Source organism: Typha latifolia, chromosome 15 (assembly GCF_019914945.1).
Source record: "Typha latifolia isolate L0001 chromosome 15, TyphaL0001v2, whole genome shotgun sequence".
NCBI classification, from domain to species: domain Eukaryota; kingdom Viridiplantae; phylum Streptophyta; class Magnoliopsida; order Poales; family Typhaceae; genus Typha; species Typha latifolia.
Window position 1 is genome coordinate 5,386,267 of NC_133100.1, and position 22,103 is coordinate 5,408,369.

At 38.6% G+C, this 22,103-nt stretch overlaps 2 protein-coding genes across 2 annotated transcripts; both read left to right on the plus strand.

Moving 5' to 3' along the window:
• Window positions 1–2,758: 2,758 nt before the first annotated feature.
• LOC140802272 (uncharacterized) lies at window positions 2,759–6,890 on the plus strand. The gene is made up of 5 exons (XM_073157737.1): window positions 2,759–2,887; window positions 3,255–3,627; window positions 3,836–3,957; window positions 5,941–6,184; window positions 6,621–6,890. Exons 2-4 carry the CDS (start codon window positions 3,339–3,341, stop codon window positions 6,103–6,105), a joined length of 576 nt encoding a protein of 191 aa, XP_073013838.1. The 5' UTR covers window positions 2,759–2,887; window positions 3,255–3,338; the 3' UTR covers window positions 6,106–6,184; window positions 6,621–6,890.
• A 13,521-nt stretch (window positions 6,891–20,411) lies between these two features.
• Window positions 20,412–21,278, plus strand: LOC140802282 (uncharacterized). The gene is made up of 2 exons (XM_073157751.1): window positions 20,412–20,897; window positions 20,974–21,278. The coding sequence occupies exons 1-2, from the start codon at window positions 20,517–20,519 to the stop codon at window positions 21,127–21,129; spliced, it is 537 nt and encodes a 178-aa protein (XP_073013852.1). The 5' UTR covers window positions 20,412–20,516; the 3' UTR covers window positions 21,130–21,278.
• The last annotated feature ends 825 nt before the right edge of the window (window positions 21,279–22,103 follow it).

Here is a 22,103-nt window from a genome sequence, read left to right on the forward strand (position 1 = left end):
AGCGGCTTTAATGTGATCATCGGAGATGGCACCATGTTGAGAATGGAGGGCATATGCCGCAAGGTCCAGCTAAATGCTGAAATATGAATTTGAGCCAAATTTCAACACAAAAGTAATAATCCACCAATCATGGAGCCTATTTTGGCATCAGGGTTTTGGTTCAGTTCTTTAAAATCCCATGAAAACAACTTAGGATCCCTGTCCATGAGAAAGAAAACCTCTTCAATATTCTTATTTAGCTCTATTCCCTCCTAGAGTGTCCAAGTAGAACTCATTCCACCAATCCCAGTTAACTATTTACTCTAAATTGACTATTACATAGCGTCAAAAACCATCGTACCAGCTAGAAAACTATACTAAAACAAGAGGAACAAAGACCATTCAAGAAAAATAAAAGATGGGAAGTGAGGACTGGTTGTGCTCTCATATTTCGCTCGATTCTGGCAAACTCGAGATAGCAAGAGAGAAGAAAAAAGAAAAAAGAAGAAGAGGAGGAGGCTCATGGATGGCTCGGCAATGGGGGCGGGTTATAAGGACGGCGGCGACAAATCAGAGGGAGAGAGAGAGTTGATATAGTGAGGATGATGGTGGCTGTGGTGATAATGGTGTTCGCCGCTACCATACACAAGTTTACTATAAATTAGCACTTTAATTTTCTTTTTTTTATCATTATAAACTATAACTGAAAAGAATATATTGGAGATTCTTCACATGTCTAGTATTACTGTTGGTATTGAAATTGGTTGTTTCACTTATTAGTTCCATTGAATAGTTTGGTTAGACAATAATCTTGATCCATTCATATGTCTTTTTATTGTTATAAGTGGTCTGAAGAGGTGCAGAAGTTAAACTTGAACAATGCTCGGGTAATTATTGGAAATGTTTTGTAATGGATAATTATTGAGATATGAATATTAATGTTCATGATTTAAATTTTTTTCTGTTTCTTTATGAGTTCTGAGTTTGGGAGCTAAATATTCCTTCTTATTTTAACCTTTAAGATGATTTATACTTTTATAGAACATAATTCATATTGCTAATATGGAAGATAATTTTGTATTCATATTAATTGTTTTCTTTTACTAACTTATTTTTAATTACTTGTAGAGAAAGATAGTACTACTAATCAAGGTTTATTAGCGTGAAGTGTAATAAATTAATTGCTTATTTTATAACCCTTGTGGAAATTTTTTAAGCCATTACTTCAATATATATTGTTTGTAACTCTTGGGGAATAATTTTTAAGTGATGAATTGAACTAACAGCAATGAGAGGTCAGGATAAAACAATTCAAGTGCTTACCGAGATCAGATGACATTCTAGAGGATATTATCATCGTTACTTTTTGTTGGTTTTGATTTATTGATTTTGTAATACTTTTGGGTAGCACTTACCATTAAAAGTTTGTTGTTTCTTACATAGATGGTTTTGTACGGATATTAGTTTTCTAATCCTTGTAGGAATACTTATCGGTTTTGTAATTCTTGTATTTAATTATATAATTATGGTTAAATTAAGCAAACTATAACCTCCCAAAAGTAATAAAATATAGGCTCGGGCACTACATCCGAATTGAAAAATCTCGTGTTTGTAGTATAAGGTGGAGTGACAACTGCACCATGAGCATGCAAACCCATCAGTATCGCAGATCCTGCAAAGTCATCCTGGCCTTTCAAACCTATCACCGTGAAATGTGTTTCTCGTCTCCAATACTCAACTAAAGCTGTAATCATTATTCAGTCAATAGTAATCTTTGCCGATCTACTTTGAGATATCAAAGTCGATATAAAACGATGTTGACGAGTGAGGTTATCTAGATATTACAATTTGTTAAGACAAAAATAGGTAAATCATATAAACCAAATGTTATAGCAACTTCATTTCCACCGGGTTATAATATTCTATCCACGGGGAAGGGATCAAAGTAGAATATCAAGCTCCTTACGTAAACCATGCATGTTAAAAAATATTAAAGAAAGCTGTTGGAGGATATGAAGATACCAAAGATACTAAATAAAAATAGCTTGCCGAAACATCATCTGAGCAACCTTATGTTTCAAATTGCTAGAAAATTTGAATCCATTAGAAAAGAAGTTTTCTTTTAATTCACACTTTGTGTTTTGTGCTTAGTGTTGCTTATATAATTATATTATAATATTTTCTGATTTCTTATTAAATTATCAAAATATTTCAAAATAATTATATTATAATATGACTAATACAAAAATTACAAGAAGTAAACAATAATAAATACATTAAACAGAATAACAAATTAAAAAAAAAAGGGTAACTAATTAATCTCGTGGAGAATTATATACCCAAATAAAAAATGATTATTACATTACAAAATTATGGACAAAAGGGGCTCATATTATTTGGTGCCCCTTAATCCTTATAAGACAGTAACTACTTCAGCGATCAATGGTGACTGGAATAATTCTTATAAGACAGAAACTACTTAAGCGACCAATGGTGATCGGAATCGGCCGCATATGTTCCACCAAACTAAATGAACTCAGGTTCAAATCTCGACAGCACCGTTTAACTGGGATACTTTTAAAGTTCTCATTACTTAAACAAAAAAAAATCAAAATGAAATTGTGGAAAAAAAAAGGAAGGCATTATAATTGTCACAATGAGTCGTCTATGTCTATGGATAGTTTCTCTAAAAGAAAAAAAATTATCACAAAGAAGAGGTCTTAAATCATAAAAATATCGGGTGCTCTTTGAAAGTGTCCTAAAAACCAAAAATAAGAACCTTCTCACGTGCATAACACGTGCCATCTATTTTTCTTTTTTGGTCCTTCCCTTAAACCCTTTCCGGCCCTCTCCTCCCCCCAGCCGTAGCTTTTGCTTCTCCTCCTCCGCTCTCGGATCTCATTCCGAGGTAATAAATTAACCTCTTCTTCCTCCTCCTCCTCGCGTTAATTTTTCCGTTTGTTTCGATCTCCAGATCTAGATATTTCTCTTTCCTTGATTCGAAACAAATGCTCGATTTACACTCCTCTTTGGGGTACCTGGTCTCGATCTCATTCCAAGTTTTAAGAGATTTTCTCAATATTCTTTAGTTTGTTTAAATCTACTTATCTTTCGAGATCTCAGTCGATCGAGGAACGGCCAGCTCGTCATAAAATCTTGATATTTTTCTATGATTTTAATTCCTAATATCGGGTTGGAGATGTGAATTGATAAGACCAACTGCTTTAATGTTTCTTTTTTCGTATTGTTCTGCTCTCTAATTTGTTTTATTTCAGGTTTTTATTATAGACCACATGATTGCTTAAAGCAAGAAAAAGGCGATTTTTGGTTCATTGGCGTAAGGAGGGAGTGAAAGAGAAATGGCTCTAATTGGAGGTTTGAGAAACATCATCGCTCGACAGTTGACGGCCGCTCGTCCTCTGCCTCTTTCGTTGCTATTCTTGCAGAAATCATCTCCGACGCCATTTGATTCAATTAGCGGAGGTCCTGGAAAGTTCTACTTTGGACCTCGGCATGGCTTGTCTTCGGAAAGATATTTTTGTACTTCCCCACTTGGCACTGCATTCAATAGCTTGACTGAAACTAGATTCCCAAAGAGAAGGCCTGGGATGAAGTCTCGAAGGAAAAGAGCGAGCCTCAAACCGCCAGGTGTGATCTTTTTGTTCTTGTTGATTCTTGTTGGCAGGGATGGTATCTTGCGTTTTGTAATATCTCATTTGGCATGCTTTTGCTTATTTATCATTCTTGGCTATTTTAATTGTGCTATTATTTTAGTATTCTTGCAGCTAAAGGATCTTATTGACTTCCTTTTAGCTCAAGATTGACTTTCTCACCATCATTTTTTAAAAGTAAATAGGTCCATATGCTTGGGTCCAGTATGTGCCTGGAGAACCAATACCTACAAGCCGACCCAATGAAGGAAGTGTCAAGAATAGGAATGAAAAGAAGCGTATCATGCAACGGAAGGCATTCATACTGGTATGGTTGTATGATATTTTCATCTCACACCCTGTTCTTTTTCATGTTAGGAATATGAGACTTCATTAAGAGTGCTAATTTGTTCTACTTTGCGAGTCCCTTTTTGGGCAATGTTTTATAAAAGTTATGTATTTAAACAACGATGAAATGTTTAGTTTAGTTGGCCTTGTTTAGATTTTGTCTTCGACGAGAGTTAGATCTATTATAGGGAAGTTATTGTCATAGTTTCCAATTTCGACCAATCCCGAGTGGGATCAGTCGAAACAGATCGGGATCGGCTATAGTTGGTTGGCTGGTTTCGGCCCTGCAGCAACAACAGGCAGTTGTCAGCTGCTGTTGATGCTACTAGCTACAGCTGTCAACTACTGCTGACAGCAGTAGCCGGCAGCTAGAGAGAGAGAGGGAGAGAGAGAGGAAAAGAGGAGGAGAGAGTCAGGGGGAGAGAGAGAGAGAGAGAGAGAGAGAGAGGAAGAGAGAGTGAGGGAGAGGGAAAGATTAAAAAAAAAGAGGGTGAGGGAGAGAGAGAGAGGGAAATATAAAAAGAAAGAGAGAGTGGGAGAGAATGGATGCTTCAAACTAACAGTTAGAGGAATAGAAAAGAAGAGAGGGAGGAAGAGAGATTTTTACTTTTTAGGCTTTATATGTGAGTAATTATTATTTCTTATTTTCTTACAAATTTTTCTAAATTTTTAAAAAAATTTCAACATTTTTAAATAATATTTAAAATTTATTTAATTAAAATAGTCTGATCTGATATAGGCGGCCAATACGGCTGATACGTATCATTTTTTCCGACAGCCGATCCCGATCCCGATACCGATTTTTGGAACCTTAGTTATTGTAATTACATCTGTGTCAAATATAGATAAGTACTAATTAATCATGAAAGTCTACAGTTTGTCTTTTCTTGGATAAGTTAAGTTACCTTTCTATGAATTAACTTCTTTGTGCATATTGCTTTTAGCATTCCCAGCATGATATCAGAGTCCAATAGACATCCTTAGTTCCTCTTTACAACTTCCCCATGGTGTTTGTATTAATTTTTGGATTTTCTTTCCTCCTATTACTCATTTCAAGATGCCTTTGGACTTCGAGTCATTGCTCCTTAAATAACTATTATTTGTTGAGAATGATTTGGATAATGATGTTTCCATACGCATGTTGCAAACCTGAGGCATGGTGGTAATTAATAAGTAATTGTTTCTCTCGATTCTCTTTTTCCTTGCTCTAGCACAATATAGTGTCTGGTATAGAGTAAACCAACATTTTCTTTCTTTATTCATGTCTTGGAGCTCCATTGGAAGATTTCATAGTTGACTTTCGTTTTCTTCTTCAGTATTTTCTTTTCTTTTTTTCATTTGTTTTGTTTTTTTCTAGTGTCCTATATTATGAAGAAATTGAATATACACATATATACAGATCAGGCTTAATAGTTGTTTTTCTCTCCTGAAAGTCTTCATAGCTTCAGCAAGTGTATAAGAGTTCATGTAGTGAAATGAAGTTAAAGGGAGAGTCATGTGAAATAGACAATTCCCTCTTTAGAAGGTTAGGATATATAGCAATCAGCAAGCTCTATTGAGAAATTTAAGTACCGGGATCTTGCATCAGTCTGTTAGTCCATCTTAGCAAAAGATGACTAGTTTGTTGATGGCACAACATTTACCAATTTAGATTCTACATGTTTTGACTTTTATTCATCTTGAATCAGAAATTTTTTATCCTATTAATGGAATTAAAATCCTTATTCTATTAGTAGAATTTAGGTTTCTGAGTAACTAGATGATGGCTTCATAGCTTGATTACAGATGTTGTATCTCTTGATTGATGGCAAATAGGTTTTTCTTGGCTGATATATTTTCTCTGTATGGATCTATCATATATTACTGTCTACATGCATATTTGACTAGCATAAGAGAATTGAACAACGTACTATCTTAACTCTTAGCCAATCTACTACTTCTGTTGGATTTTTTTAATCAACAGTCTGAGAAAAAGAAACGCAAAGCTCAGTATGCAGAGTTTCGAAAGAAGAGAGACATGGAGAGGATAGAAAGAAAGATGGCTGCAGTGGCAAGGGAAAAAGCTTGGGCTGAAAGGTTGACGGAACTACAGCAGCTTGAGGAGGCAAAGAAGGCTGCAATGTCTTGACAACTACGGTGGCTTACAGTGATGAGCTCATTTTGTAGTTACTGAGAGTGGCTTCTTCTACAGGCATTATCTAAAGAAGGTTCAATATGATACTGTTTAAACAAATTGATTATTGATTGTCATGGCACAGCATTTAAACTTCTCAATTACTAATTTGCCATAGGCACTAATGCTGTTCAGATGCTTTAGGGTACCAACTAAAAGTAATTATTCAAATCTTTTGTCCTGAAATACTCAACCTTTTCAGTTTGTAACACCATGTAAAGCCATAGTTCAGGACCTGTGTTACTATATTAAAGTGTGATTCAAATTTAATTATCTATGGACGATCCATCAGTAATGAGCTAACTAGAAAAATGTATGTCTCTGTTGGCTTTATCTCAAAATAGAAGCTTTGCCTGCCACATATTGTACCTTCATTTTGCTTCATATCTAGTTGGATTTTTTTTGTTCTGCCATTTTACTAAGAATAATGCATCCTGTTCTATTTGTTTGATTCTCTTCACATTTTGCAGCTTTCATAAAGTTTGGTGCGTTAAAGAAATTTCAAATGGCAGTCTCAGAAGTCAAAATCAAATACTGTAGAACCCTGGGAGGTTTCATATTATAGAGAACACTTTGAACTCTGATCGTCTGCTAAATAAATGTGTACTGTATCTTTGTTCAAATATTATCTGAAAAGTTGAGATTCGACTATTTTTGAGTTGCCTAGTTTTAGATACAATGTAACTTACCTTTATTGCTAATTGCTGAGTGGTAATGCTAATGCTATGATGATCAAATCACTTTATTTTGCCATGAATATACTTGCAGCAGTATGAGGGCATGCGTGTAGTCCAACAACATGGGATGTGCGGCAGCATGAGCACATAGCATGCTGACGCTCAGCTTGATTATCCGGCAGAGTCCCTTTTAATGTGTTTGCATGCGATGCATTAAACTGATACGGAGCAGCTACGTCCATCGGCAAGACAAACAATCCATGTATATTTAGATGCAAAGTTCGTGGTGGTTACAATGCTATCTTGCGAAATTTTTATGCAACGTGTTTTGAGGGAGTGCAGATCTGTTTATCCAACACTGCAATTCATGATTTGACATGGCTTAATAGGATATTGAATGTTTTGAAATTTAAATCTCAGCGGTATCCATTTGACTGCAATATTACTAAGCCCTCGTTTCTCTCTTAAAAATAAAATAAAAACAAGTCATGGTTCCATATGATTGGTTTAGAACATGAGGTTAAAAAGTATATTATTGCAACACTAATGGACTAGTGCTCAATTGATTAAAAGGGTTTATGCATTTCTGAGTTCAAATTTCAGTGGTATTGATATTTAGTTAGATATCATTAAGTTTTTACTCTTTTCTAAAGAAAAAAAAAAGAAAAAAAAAAGAAAGTATATCGTTTACTGTTCTATGCATATTGTGTTATAAACCAGTCTAATCTAATTTGTAACGGTTTTGGATTCGATGAAGCTCGTAACTTCCAAAGGAATCTGCGAATAATTTAACTAATGGATCTTTCTGAATTTCGAATATGTTGTTGCTCTTGGAGAGAACTTTCCAATGAATACAAGATCATAAGATTTGGATAGTTAGATCTCAAGATATCAACCAAAGAATGGTCGAAGATCAATTAGATCCTAGCTTGATAGCCCCCCAATGGCTAGATGGATGCTAGGTTTACTTCTTGGTGTGAAGGGGGAGAAGTTGTTGTATAAGAGAGGGGTTAGAAATTGGAAAAAGCTGACCAAAAACTTGGGTGGAGGAAGAAGGGAGGTGGGAGAGGGCGCCAATGGCTACAGACAAGTTGAGAGAGTGATAAAGGCTAAATCTAATTCAATTATCCAAGATAAACTCAAATTATGGTTTCCTTCACATATTTATAGAGGCTCACCTTAAGAATTCATCAATTGAGTTTAACAACTCTAAACAGTTCTAACAAACTCTACCAAAACCCACACTTTCGCTGCAGCGTGTTCGAACGCGCCCGATCGCGTTCCAACGCAGAATTTTCGTTCTCTGTCGATACTAACGTATGTAGGCGTTCGAACGACCGTGTTCTAACGGCCCGATTCCGTTCCAATACGCAATTTGTGTTCTCTATTTTTGCGAATGTGTGTAGGCGTTCGCATTCCCGTTCGAGTGCGGTCTCTGCATTCCTATGCAGGGACCACGTTTGAACGCACCCCGGTAAAAATGCTTTTATTACTTCTAACAAACTAAACTAGATAAATATGCTCATCTCAATAAACTCAATGCCACACGTGGAGCCAATATGGATCGAATCATATCACTCCACCACGCTTCCGTTCACCTTGCCCTCAAGATGTCAACTTGGGATATCGGTCCATGAAGTCAGCTTCAGGCATCCAAATCACCTCGTCCACTGTGCGTCCTTGCCACTCCACCAAAATCTCGGCCACCACTCGTCCTAGACTCGAGTGCATCGACGAGCTAGGATTCGAACTAGAATTGGAGTCCTTTGTTTGGAATCAGACTCATCGGCTTCAGTCATCGTTGGCTCGGGTGGAACAGGTCCAATGGGCTCGGTAGGGGAAACTCGAGCCTTGAGGCTTGAGACGTGAAATACTAGGTGTATCCATGCCTCCACAGGTAAGTCTAGGTGGTATGCCACATGCCCAATCCTCTTGATCACCTGGTATAATTTATAAAACCTTGGAGCCAACTTTTGATTGGGAATGAGTCTAACCGAGCTTTGCCAATATGGTTGGAGCTTGATATAGACCTAGTCCCCAATCGAAAAGGACCTCTCTTGGTGCCTTTGATCATAGACTTGCTTCATCTTGTTTTGGGCAGCCGCTAAGTGCATCTTGAGTCTTCTCAACACCTCATCACGATCTCGCAAAACTACATTCACCTTAGTTTGGTCGGCTCAGACCGATGGCAAGTATGTTTGCAAGGTTGGTGGCGGCTACCCATAGACGGCCTCGAACAGGGTCATGCCAATGGCCAAATGAAAAGCCGTATTGTATGACCACTCAGCCCATGGCAAATAAGATATCCACTATCGCGATCGCTCACCAACAAAGCTCTAAGCAACGGTTCAGCACCTCGGATTGGCCGTCGGTTTGAGGATGATAGGCTAACTAATTCGGAAGGTAGTCCCTTGGAGCGCAAAGAATTTATGCTAAAATTGACTCACAAATATAGAATCACGATCATAAACAATCGATTTTGGCATACCATGCATCTTGGCCACGTCGGGCACATAAACCTCCGTGACCTTCTTTACCGTGTAAGGATGCGCCAAAGCTGAAAAATGTGCATACTTGCTGAGGTGATCTACCACCACCAATATTACGGAATGTCCTTTGGCTTTGTACAGATCGTCAATGAAATCCATGGCGACATCCTTTGAAACCTTCATTGGAATCAGAAGCAGTTGAAGTAATCCAACAAGTTTTGCCGACTCTGTCTTTGCTCTTTGGCACACTTCACAAGCCTTGACATAGGCCTGTACATCTTTCTTCATCCCAGTCCATGTGCAATTTTGACTCAACCATTTGTAGGTGCGCAACACCCCTTCATGTCCCGCCGTAGGGGAGTCATGGAAATGGCACATCAATTCCAAGCGCAAGTGATGGTCAGTTGGAACTATGATCATGCCCTTGTCCACCAAGAGTCCGTCCTTCACCACCACTCCTTGTATACAGCTGGGACCTGCAGCAAGATCATCCATCATCTTCATGGTGTCTGGGTCATTCTTGTAGGCCTCCCATAGCTGCTAGAAAAGGAAAAAATCGGCGCTGAAATCACCGACAACTCGGCTAGATTCGGGCACCTAGATAAGGCGTCGACTGTGCTGTTTCCGGTCCCCTTTTTATACACTAACTCGTAGTCGTATCTAAGTAGCTAAGACACCCATATTTGCTGGGCTAGTGTGTGTATGCATTGCCTAAGAAAGTATAGCAAACTCCTTTGATCAGTGCAGATCGTGAAGCGTCGCCCGATGAGATAAGGCCTCCACTTGGTGATAGCATGAATGATGGCGAGCATCTCTCTTTCATAGGTAGATAGCAGCTATGATTGCTCAGATAAAGTCTTGCTCATGTAGGCCACGGGTCTGCCTTCTTGCATTAAAACAGCCCCAACACTGACTCTAGATGCGTCGCACTCAATGGCGAATGGTTTGGTAAAATCTGCTAAAGCAAGGACCGGGGCTGAGATTATCGCCTTTTTTTAAGGCTTCAAATGCTTCCCTTGCTTTGTCCATCCATGTGAATGCACCCTTCCGCAACAAGGTCGTGAGGGGAGCCACAACCTTGCCATAGTTCGCCACAAATCAACGATAGTAGCCGGTTAAACCGAGGAAACCACGTAGCTTCTTAGTAGTCTTTGGCAACGGCCAATCCACCCTGCTTTGGATCTTCTTAGGGTTAGCTTCCACGCCATCTTTAAATATGATGTGGCCCAGGTAATCGACCCTTTATTGCCCCCATGAACACTTGGAGCCCTTTGCTTTCAACTCATGTTGCCACAATAGGCTAAGTACCGTCCGAAGATGTCCCAAATGCTCCTCTCATGTACGGTTGTATACCAATATATCATCAAAGAATATCAGCACATATTGCCTCAAATGAGGCTTAAAGATATCATTCATTAAGCTCTGAAAGGTGGCGGGAGCATTGGTAAGACTAAAAGGCATAACAAGGAACTCGTAGTGTCTGTCATGAGTTCTAAACGCCGTCTTGTGTATATCAGATGGTTCGACTTTGATTTGATGGTACCCAACCCTAAAATCTAGCTTTGAGAAGTAACATATACCCACCAATTCATCAAGCAACTCTTCAATCACTAGTATGGGGTACCAGTCTTTGACGGTGTTGGAATTGAGAGCTCGATAATCTAGACAAAACTACCATGAACAATCCTTCTTCCGCACGAGTAAGACCAGTGAAGAATAGGAGCTTCGACTTAGTCTTATCACCTCACTGGACAATATCTCCTGGACCATCTTTGTTATAGCCTCATTTTGGATGAATGGATAACGGTATGACCTCATATTTGCTAGACCCGCCCCGGGCATAATCTCGATGCGATAGTCTTGCGCCCTAGGTGGTGGCAATCCTCCATGTGGCTGCCAGAACACATCTTTAAATTCCTACAAAATAGCCTTTAAATCAGCAGTTAAGTGTGCTAGATCATCCATGTCTTTAGCCCCTTCGATGAGTTGCATGAGGAGCCCGCGGCACCCCGATTTCGGCAACCCCTCTAGGGATTGCAGTGCCCCTTTTGTTTCCATGTTTGATGCAGCCAATAACTAGATCAGTTGACCTTCTTGACTGAACTTCATCGCCATGGTGGTGAAGTTGAAGGTGACCGGTCTAAGATTCTGAAGCCATTGCACCCCAAGCACTAAGTCGGCTCCTTGTAGAGCCAACTGATAAAGATCAATTCGGAAGATATGACCCTGAATTTGTAGCTGGACCTTGCGGCATATGCCCTCCGTTCTCAACATGGTGCCAACTGCCTCTAATCCCAACTGCCTCACCATCCTTGAATCCATAAGGGTGCTTCCTAAATCAATAATAATTATTCTTCTTGATCATACCTTTGACACAAAGAGTTTTTGGAGTCGACCGCCGGCAAGAGAATGAAAGGAGAGTTCGGCTTGAACTTCAAGCAGTTTGTCATCTTCAATGTGGCCCACTCTTCCTCTTGCTGCCCTTCAAGATCTTCAATAGGATCATCCTCTATCATCTCTTCAATGAGCATGACGGCTACGGGTTGTTTCGCACATTTGTGGCCCAGTATGAAGCGCTCGTCGTAATAGAAGTATAAGCCCTTCAAGCGCCGATCTTCGACCTCCGCTAGTGTGAGGCGTCGTCCCATCACTCGTGACTGTTTCCTAGGGTCAAGGCCTGTCTATGGTGGGGGTGGCCGATTAAGGTTTAGGTGAACCCACCCTGAACGTGCCACACCCACCGATGGTCTAGGGTTAATGCGAGGGTCAGTAGTGCTCCATGTGGGACGGTGAGTAGCCTTCAACTCCTTTATCTTTTCTTCCATCATTTGAGCTGCTGAGAAGGCTTCCAACAAGATAGTGGGACAAGACGCCTTAACTTCTGCTTGAATATCTCGATGAAGCCTAGAGATGAAAGTGCTTTTGAGGGTTGAGTCCGACCACCCATGGACTATTCTTCCGAACTCTTCTTGATAGGCTCTTATAGAAGTCTTTTGGGTTAGTTTCATCAAGGTGGCTTAGAAGTCTTCATAGTTAGAAGGTCTGAAACGCACATAAAGCACATCGGTGAACTCCTCCCAAGTGACGAAAGGTGTGCACGATGCGCTGCTTGATACAATCTCATCGCTACATCTTCAAGGTGGAATGAGGCCAGAAGCATCTTTTAGTGATTAGGTGTCCCTTGATAAGTGAAGAATTGCTCCACCCTATAAATCTAATCCAACGGGTCACCATTGCTAAATTTAGGAAATTCGACTCGAACGATGCGAGAATGTAGAATTTGGTCGCGTCCATTCTCGCGTCCTCGGTGGAACGGCTCTTGTTGTCAAACCCTTGGTTGATGTGGGGCTCCTCCCACTCATCCCAAGGCTCCTCCTCTAGATGTGGGGCCATAGGTAATTAATTCATTACGCTCCATGCTAATAAACCTTAATTAGTAGTGCTATCTTTCTCTACAAGTAATTAAAAATAAATTAGTAAAAGAAAACAATTAATGTGAATACAAAATTATCTTCCATATTAGCAATATGAATTAGGTTCTATAAAAGTATAAATCATCTTAAAAGTTAAAATAAGAAGGAATATTAAGCTCCCAAACTCAGAACTCATAAAGAAATAGAAAAAATTTAAATCATGAACATTAATATTCATATCTCAATAATTATCCATTACAAGATATTTCCAATAATTACCCGAGCATTATTCAAGTTTAACTTCTGCACCTCTTCAGACCACTTATAATAATAAAAAGACATATGAATGGATCAAGATTATTGTCTAACCAAACTATTGAATGGAACTAATAAGTGAAACAACCAATTTCAATACCAACAATAATACTAGATATGTGAAGAATAATATAACGAGTCAATATGAAGATCCACTTCTCCAATATATTTTTTAAATAAAAATTTTTTATCTTTCAATTATAATTTATAATGATAAAATAAAAAAAAATTAAAGTGCTAATTTATAGTAAACTTACATATGATAGCGGCGGGCACCATCGCCATCGTAGCCATCATCATCCTCACTGTATCAACTCTCTCTCTCTCTCTCTCTCTCTGATTTGTCGTCGCCGTCCTTATAACTCACCCTTGCTACCCGAGCCATCGATGAGCCTTCTTTTCTTCTTCTTTCTTCTTTTTACTTCTCTCTCTTGCTGTCTCGAGTTCGCTGGAACCGATCAGCGAAAACACAACCAGTCCTCACTTCCCATTTTTTATTTTTCTTGAATGGTCTTTGTTCCTCTTGTTTTAGTATAGTTTTCTAGCTGGTACGATGGTTTTTGACGCTATGTAATGGTCAATTTAGAGTAAATAGTTAACTGGGATTGGTGGAATGAGTTCTACTTGAACACTCTAGGAGGGAATAGAGCTAAACAAGAATATTGAAGAGGTTTTCTTTCTCATGGACAGGGATCCTAAGTTGTTTTCATGGGATTTTAAAGAACTGAACAAAAACCCTGATGCCAAAATAGGCTCCATGATTGGTGGATTATCACTTTTGTGTTGAAATTTGGCTCAAATTTATATTTCAGCATTTAGCTGGACCTTGCGGCATATGCCCTCCATTCTCAACATGGTGCCATCTCCGATGATCACATTAAAGCTACTAGAAGGCTTCGACTCTAATCCCAACTGCCTCACCATCCTTGAATCCATAAAATTGTGGGTGCTTCCTAAATCAATAAGAATTATGATTTTTTTCTTCTTGATCATACCTTTGACCCGAAGAGTTTTCGGAGTCGACTCGCCAGTAAGAGAATGAAAGGAGAGTTCGACTTGAACTTCAAGCGGTTTGTCATCTTCAGTGTGGCCCACTTCTTCCTCTTGCTGCCCTTCAAGATCTTCAATAGGATCATCCTCTATCATCTCTTCTATGAGCACGATGGCTGCAGGCTGTTTGCCACATTTGTGGCCCGGTGTGAAGCGCTCGTCGCAATAGAAGCATAAGCCCTTCGAGCACTGATCTTCGACCTCTGCTAGTGTGAGGCGTCGTCCCATCACCCGTGGCTGTTTCCTAGGGTCAAGGCTTGTCAATGATGGGGGTGGCCGATTGAGGTTTGGCCGAACCCACCCCGAACGTGCCACACCCGAGACCGATGGTCTAGGGTTAACGCGCGGGTCGGTAGTGCTCCATGTGGGATGGTGAGTAGCCTTCAACTCCTTTATTTCTTCCATCATTTGAGCCGCTAAGAAGGATTCCAACAAGGTAGTAGGACGAGACGCCTTGGCTTTTGCTTGAATATATCGATGAAGCCCAAAGATGAAAGTGCTTTTGAGGGTTGAGTTCGACCACCCGTGGACTCTATTGCTGATTCTTTCGAACTCCTCTTGATAGTAAACTTACATATGGTATCGGCGGGCACCATCGCCATCGTAGCCACCATCATCCTCACTGTATCAACTCTCTCTCTCTCTCTCTGATTTGTCGTCGCTGTCCTTATAACTCACCCTCGCTACCCGAGCCATCGATGAGCCTTCTTTTCTTCTTCTTTCTTCTTTTTACTTCTCTCTCTTGCTGTCTCGAGTTCGCTGGAATCGATCAGCGAAAACACAACCAGTCCTCACTTCCCATTTTTTATTTTTCTTGAATGGTCTTTGTTCCTCTTGTTTTAGTATAGTTTTCTAGCTGGCATGTTGGTTTTTGACACTATGTAATGGTCAATTCAGAGTAAGTAGTTAATTGGGATTGGTGGAATGAGTTCTACTTGGGCACTCTAGGAGGGAATAGAGCTAAACAAGAATATTGAAGAGGTTTTCTTTCTCATGGACAGGGATCCTAATTTGTTTTCATGGGATTTTAAAGAACTGGACCAAAACCCTGATGCCAGAATAGGCTCCACGATTGGTGGATTATCATTTTTGCTCATGCCCCTTAACATATGTTATGTTCCTATGTGTTTATTACTTGAAAGTTGCATATTCTCTGAATTTATAGTGTACAATCCATCTAATACTGAGGTCAAGAATGTGTTCAAAATAAATTTGATTAGGATATGCGAAATTTTCCATAAACATTCAGAGTTCAGATACTGTTTGGTCTGGTTTAATTCTACCTACTGGAAAATTTTCTGAAAACCAAGGAAATGTGTGACATTCTTTCTTGCAAATGAACTTTGTATTTCTTTTCCTATATCACAATTGTTTCATTCTCATGTAGATCAGTAAGGGGACTTCATCTTTCTTTCAATTTCTTGTAGGGACTGTAATCTATTTCTTGGTTTCAAAAGTAAACAGTGAATTGTCCTTCTGGGTCAAAGTATTATTTGTATGTTGCAATGCCTTTTTGTTTTTAACTGAGAAGAAATGGGGATGAGACCGCAATTAAGCTACTATCCCGCCTTTCGAATGATTCAGTTAGTATTCTTATCTGGCTAATACTCTACCTAATACTCTATAGTCATTTAATATCTTATTCGTATTCAATTTATATTAATATTCCTTTAGCTATGATATGTGAAAAAAAAATAATAAGCATGCGTATGTATCTAAATCCTATGCAATGATATCAACCTTACGCAATAAATACAGAATAAATATCAAAAAGTAAAGCAAAGATGAACACTAAGATTTTTACATGGAAAAACCCAAATGGGAAAAAACCACGAATCTAAACTCGGATCAAAATCAATTACTAGATTTGCAGCAGTTACAAGACTAACTTAGAAAACAACGTGTCAATCTCCATAACTTTGTTTCTCTCAGTCTATCTCGTTAGAATCCACGATTCACCGCTTCTCATGATTGATCTCCAATCTCAATAGCCCTCGAGATTGATATTTCGTCTAGATGACCATTAAGACGAAAGCTTAGTGTATTTTAGAAGAGACGGACTTTGTTAGTGGAAGAACGTTGTAGCTCTAAGAAATTCTTTTCAAAAGCAATCACCAACCCTCTAGGGTTAGGGCATCCAAGTCAAAACAGAACTCTTAAAAGTCCAAAAACTTGCATGTTACGTGGGTGCGTTCGAACGCGGCCTGAATGCGTTCAAATGCAGAGTGCTTGTTCCTATGCCTTTAGGTAAAATTTCATACTTCTTCAACTATCGTGACACCATTTAATCACTTCAATAACGATTCTAAAATCATTTCAAATACTTTGACTTCAAAATTAATCTTTCACTTTAATATTCTTCATCAAATATTTCATAACTTGACATAATTATATTAGTACAAATAAAACCTAACAATATGATTTTTAGTTTTGTTATTAGTTCAAAATCTGTATTGGAATTTGTAACCGGAGAAAAAATATAGATATGAGTACTACCCAAATCCTTATTTAATCTATTTTCACCCTTAGGCCTTCGCTTATGGAATAAGGCTTATTCTAGCATAAGTATTCTAATTTTTTAATATCAAAAGTAGAGAGTTAATATTAATATAAACTATTTTATAATTTAGTTTAATACTAATATAAGGAATAATAATTATATTTTAATATAACATTGTTAGGTTTTTAATTGTTGGCAATTGTGTACAAAATATTCTAAGTGTATTTTTACATGTATATGAGCTTTACTCAAGTCTAGAATATCTCTGGTGTGAAGAATTGCAAGATCATTGGAGAAAAGCCATCGCGTTCACACCGCGTTCACAAACGCGTACGAACGCGAAATCTGCGTTCACACAGACAGAGAGCCGTGTTCACAAACGCGTTCGAATGCGGGCACTGCGTTCACACAGACCGAGAGCCGCGTTCACAAACGCGTTCGAACGCGGGCACTACGTTCACACAGACCGAGAGCCGCGTTCACAAATGCGTTCGAACGCGGGCACTGCGTTCACACAGACCGAGAGCAGCGTTCACAAACGCGTTCGAACGCGGGTACTACGTTCACACAGACCGAGAGCAGCGTTCACAAACGCGTTCGAACGCAACCTGAAGAATTCAAGCTGTTGCGTTCGAACGCACTTGAGCCCGTTCGAACGCACCTGAGATCAAGTCAGGCCGTTCGAACGCACACGGGGCCGCATTCGAACGCACCTATGAAGTTTGCAATTTATTGGATTTTCGTGAGTACGAATATAACTTGGATTTGGCTCTATCTTGGAGATGATATATAAGGATAGTGTTGCCCTAACTTGAGGTGGGTGAAGAAGATTATTCAAAGAGATTTTTTGGAGGCTACATCGGTTCTTCAACTAACAAGGCTCTTCTCATCTACAAATCTTAATCTTTCGTCTTAAGGGCTATCAAGACGAAAGATCAATCTCGAGGGTTACTGAGATTGAACTTCAATCACGAGAAGCAGTGAATCGTGGGTTCTAGCGAGCAAGACTGAGTGGAACAAAGTCGTTTGGATCGACGGGTTGTTTTGTGAGTCAGTCTTGTAACTGCTACTATTCTAGTGATTGGTTTTCATCCGAGTTTGGATCCGTGGTTTTTTCCCGTTTAGGTTTTTCCACGTTAAAATCTTAGCGTACATCTCTGCTTTCGTTTTTAATATTTCATCCAATGTTTACTTAAGCAAACGAAAAATATCATTGCCTAGTGTTTAGATACATACGTGTGTCTAGAGGTTTTTTCAAACATAAAATTAATATTAAATAATTAATGAATAATGAATTTGTATTGGAAATTGATAATATTTTAAACCAAATGATAAAAATACCTTTGAGTAGATGTTAAACTAGCAGTAGTAATTAGTATTTTTCTGAAATGATATTATATTTTATTACAACTGCATATTTAATGAACTCCATATACCTACATTATATTGTATTTAATAAGCACTTTCCTCCATTGTCGGCAAGAAATAATATTTGTAAATTTTCTTGCATTTACTATCACAAATTTCTCAGCACTAACACCATTTCTCCACATTTCTAAGTACCTCTACACATTATATCTTTTACTTTTTTTTCCTTTTGTGAAAAAGATTTACAATCGAGCAAGCCCTACTTCTCTCCACCAACAATTTTGTCGCATCGCCCCCAACCACACACGGCGAGATCTAGCCCGACAACCTCGGTAGCAATGACACCATTTTATTCGACAGCAACAACACTATTTTATTCGGCAGCAACCTCGTCGCGATCGACAAGCTCTTTCCTTTGGAGAAGATGAAAAGGCGGCCACAAGGTCTTTTCGAAATTGCCATCAACTCGAGATCTTAACTGTCGCCCACGATCAAATGAGAGATGCGGAGGCTAGTATTGTGTTGCGGTTTGCATAACCAACTAGAGGCAAGGAGGCGGGTAGTGCATTGCAGTTTGCATAACCACTTTTTGCAACTACCACAATCGTGGATTTGCACTACTTTGAAGTCTTCTCCTTCCAATTATAACTACTACCAATTGTAACGGGCAAGAATTTAATCCTACCTGTTTTCTTCCCTATCAATAACATATCTACATCGCTTAAGAATATTGGAAAATACTTACCGTTAGAAAGAAAGCAACTAGGACATAATGGAAAGAGTCAAAGATACATCAAGCCCTGTGTTTCATGTTCTTCTTAATATGCTCCCAAATCAGCAAAAAAGCTATCATGCTTCCGTCTATACAGAGCCTTCTGGAGGAGGGATGTAGAACTTAATTATTTCATTTCTTTCCATAAAATTGTCTATTACTAGCTTATCATGTTTGGGTTTTGAAATAATAAGGTTTAGAAAAACCTACTTTTGAAATCTAAATAGATAGGTAGTACACCTGCATCAATTAACCTCTGTTTAAGATTTCCACATAACAGTTTAGTTTGCTAGAACTACATGAAAGAACTTAAGAACTTACAGGCCAACATGCATATATACATTTGATATTTCAAATTTCTGTTATCTTAAAATATGCTCAAATATCCTAAGTTCTTAAGCTTATCCTTATCGCTTAATCAAGTTCCCCTTTTCCAGTAACAAAATGCGCACATTATACATTATATCAACTAGGATGTATCACAGAAGGGCAAGAAGTGAACACAGCAGAGCCAAATACTACTCATGAAAGGAAGAGAGAAAGATAAAAGATGTAAAACATAATTAAACTCATCAATTGATATAAGAGACAAAAGGTCAATTCAACACAATAAAAAGCTAAAATTTTGGTCAAAATTTGATGTGAAATACAAAAGATTGAAAATTTTGCAGTTACAGTATTGCAAAAACCCAGAAGACGGCTGAGAGAATAGTAAAATTTGATGTAGGTTTCTCATAATATTTTCGAGGCTTAATATCTATGTGATTTTAAATTTTAGATAGCTTAAGTGAAGTTGTAAAATTCGATAAATTCTCAAATGCATAAATCTAAATCCGGTGAATGCTCAATGACTAATTCAAGCAAAATTTTTCTCTCTATCTTATATCTTAGTTATTTATATTCTCTTTTTTTTTCTTTTTGATAGGGTCATGATCTTTGGACAATAAAATGGAGGGCTTAATATTAGTGTTTACTTATTTTAAAATATTTGTAATTTTATATAATGGACCGTAAACTTTTAACTTTGTTCTAATTGTTATGTCTGATTGTAATATTTGAGAATTGGAACTAAAACTTTGTTCTAAATTTTGTTTTATACAATTTGTCTGTATTTGGGCTTAAGAGTTTGAGCTTTGTTCTAAACTCCAAACTTTGTTGTATGGACTTTTGTTATGGTGAGTTATTAAAATCGTAATTTGATGTTGTATGAGTTTTGAGTTAAAAATATATTATTTTGTTTGTATGATTAACTAAATAATTTTTAAATTTTATATAAAATTTATTAAACATATTAAACGTATCGTATTAACGTGCCAAGTTAACACGACTCGTTTATTAAACGGGTTAGATGGGTCGTATTAACGTGTTGTGCTAACACGATCTGTTTATTTAAACGGGTTAGACGGGTTGTGTTAACACATCCCATTTATTAAATGAGTTAAGCGGGTTGTGTCATATTATCCATTTAATAATCGGGTTGTGTTTGTGTCCTTGACTTGACCCAAACTCGACCAAACCCGGTCGTGCCCAAACTGATATATTGCCGCTCCTAGCTTATAGAATTGGTGGCAGAATTTATTAGGGTTTGAAGAAGGGTTGAATCGTAAATCAATAAAATTTTAGGGTGCAAAATGTAATTCCAAGACCACGTCACTTCAGCTTCAAGCTAAAACTGATGGAAATTTTCGAATTCCCTCCCCTTCCTTTCCCTTTCCCTCTCTCCTATTTTCTCAATCCCTTCTTCGTTCCCAATTCAATCTCCGATTTTGCTATTAAGGAATCATGGCGGTGACCTCTTCCCCCAATTTGGACGACGACGACTGGGAAATCTGCAACGACGAGGGCTTCATCTACAAGCGCCGCCGGAGGCGGGATCCGGCGGCGGAGGTTCGGCCGCCTTCTCCGGCGCCGGGCGATGCCGAGGCTGACATCAGGCGCCGCCAGAGATCTCGCCGGCGCCGGTGCCTTCTCTCCCTCAGGGACAAGTACATGAGAGAGCTGGAGCAGTGGGAGTCCCTCTCCTCCGCCTTGCTCCGCCTCACCACTACGACCACCACCTCCGCCCCCGCCGATGAATCCTCGTTTTATCCTCTTCCGAAGACGTTAATGGGTGTGGCCGAGGTCCGATCTACCCAACCATTGATCGACGAGCTCCTCTCTCAGGTAGAAGAGTACTTTCCTAATGTTAGGGTTAGGGTTAGGGGTTGTGCGCTGATGGGTGTTCGTGATGGGTTTTCAGGTGGAGGCTCAAGAAATGGTCCTCAAGAAGCTGTCGGAGATTTGTGATTACGTGGAGTCGGTGTGCAAGGAGCAAGAAGAGAGCTTGATGGAGTCTCTCGTTGAGCTGCCGATTTGGGGAAGTCCTCGGTCTCTTATGGCCTCTTTGTCAAATTAATTTCTGAATTTGCTAGTTCTTAGAGGCATGAATACGTGTGCTCATGTACCTGTAGTTTTTTGCTCAATTGGTTGGTGTATCTGTCTGTATGTATGAACATCTGTTTTTCGTGTGAAGGGAATCAACATAGCTGTACTTCTGGTTAAGAATTTTAAAGTTTAGAACTTTTGAGTTCTTTGAGTTCAGGAACTCAATTGGGTACACGAAACCTTTTTAACCAAGCCAGAATTAATGCAAAAGGAGATTGAGCAAAGTAGTATTTTCTAGAATTTATGTTTTCCTTTGTCTACAATGCTGACTTATAGAGAGTAGTGAACTAGGTAGGCCAACTTTTTTTGTATCATTCCTTCTGGGTTCTCTTGGGAGACATTTAAGAATTTCAAGGTTTTAAAGATTGTTGTTAAGCCTGAATAGTCCCATGGGTTATCACATATGGTAGACAAAAGTTATTAGATTCAAATGCGACCTTAGAAATTTGAGTCTTGCCCCATCTAATGACTTAGAACTTGTTTATGAGAAGGCCTCATGCAGAAGGATAATGACCCAATTAAAGTTATGGTCCCTTTTCACTGGATTTGGCATCATTAGACCCTTTCTTAGTTCTTGAAAATCAGCCTTGAATGCAATTTCTGAATTTAAAAACAAAAATTATACTTTCAGGCTGAATTAAAATTTGGGTGGCTTACGAGGAAAGAAAATTTTAATAACAAGTTTAATTATACAAATTCAACATTGTATCACCCCTTGGTTATTTACAGATAATAGGTCAAAAGATAAAGACTTATGACATTCAGGTTTTGGGTACTAAATCACATAATTGCTTATCCAAAAGCTCACAATTATCAAGTGATGGCACTTAGTGTGTGATAATTTTGCACTTGAAAGTAGTCCCATGGAACTACAGATAAGTTCTTTTTGAAGACATGTTTATTCACCTATTACTTTCCATGCACGTAAGATACCTCAAGGAGGAG

Bases quoted from the DNA above. Each gene is read 5' to 3' on its own strand.
- LOC140802282 (XM_073157751.1), top strand. From the start codon at position 20,517: ATGGCGGTGACCTCTTCCCCCAATTTGGACGACGACGACTGGGAAATC. The intron at 20,898-20,973 runs GTAGAAGAGTAC...ATGGGTTTTCAG, and splicing joins TCGACGAGCTCCTCTCTCAG to GTGGAGGCTCAAGAAATGGT.
- LOC140802272 (XM_073157737.1), top strand. From the start codon at position 3,339: ATGGCTCTAATTGGAGGTTTGAGAAACATCATCGCTCGACAGTTGACG. The intron at 3,628-3,835 runs GTGTGATCTTTT...AAAAGTAAATAG, and splicing joins AGCGAGCCTCAAACCGCCAG to GTCCATATGCTTGGGTCCAG. The intron at 3,958-5,940 runs GTATGGTTGTAT...TTTAATCAACAG, and splicing joins AACGGAAGGCATTCATACTG to TCTGAGAAAAAGAAACGCAA.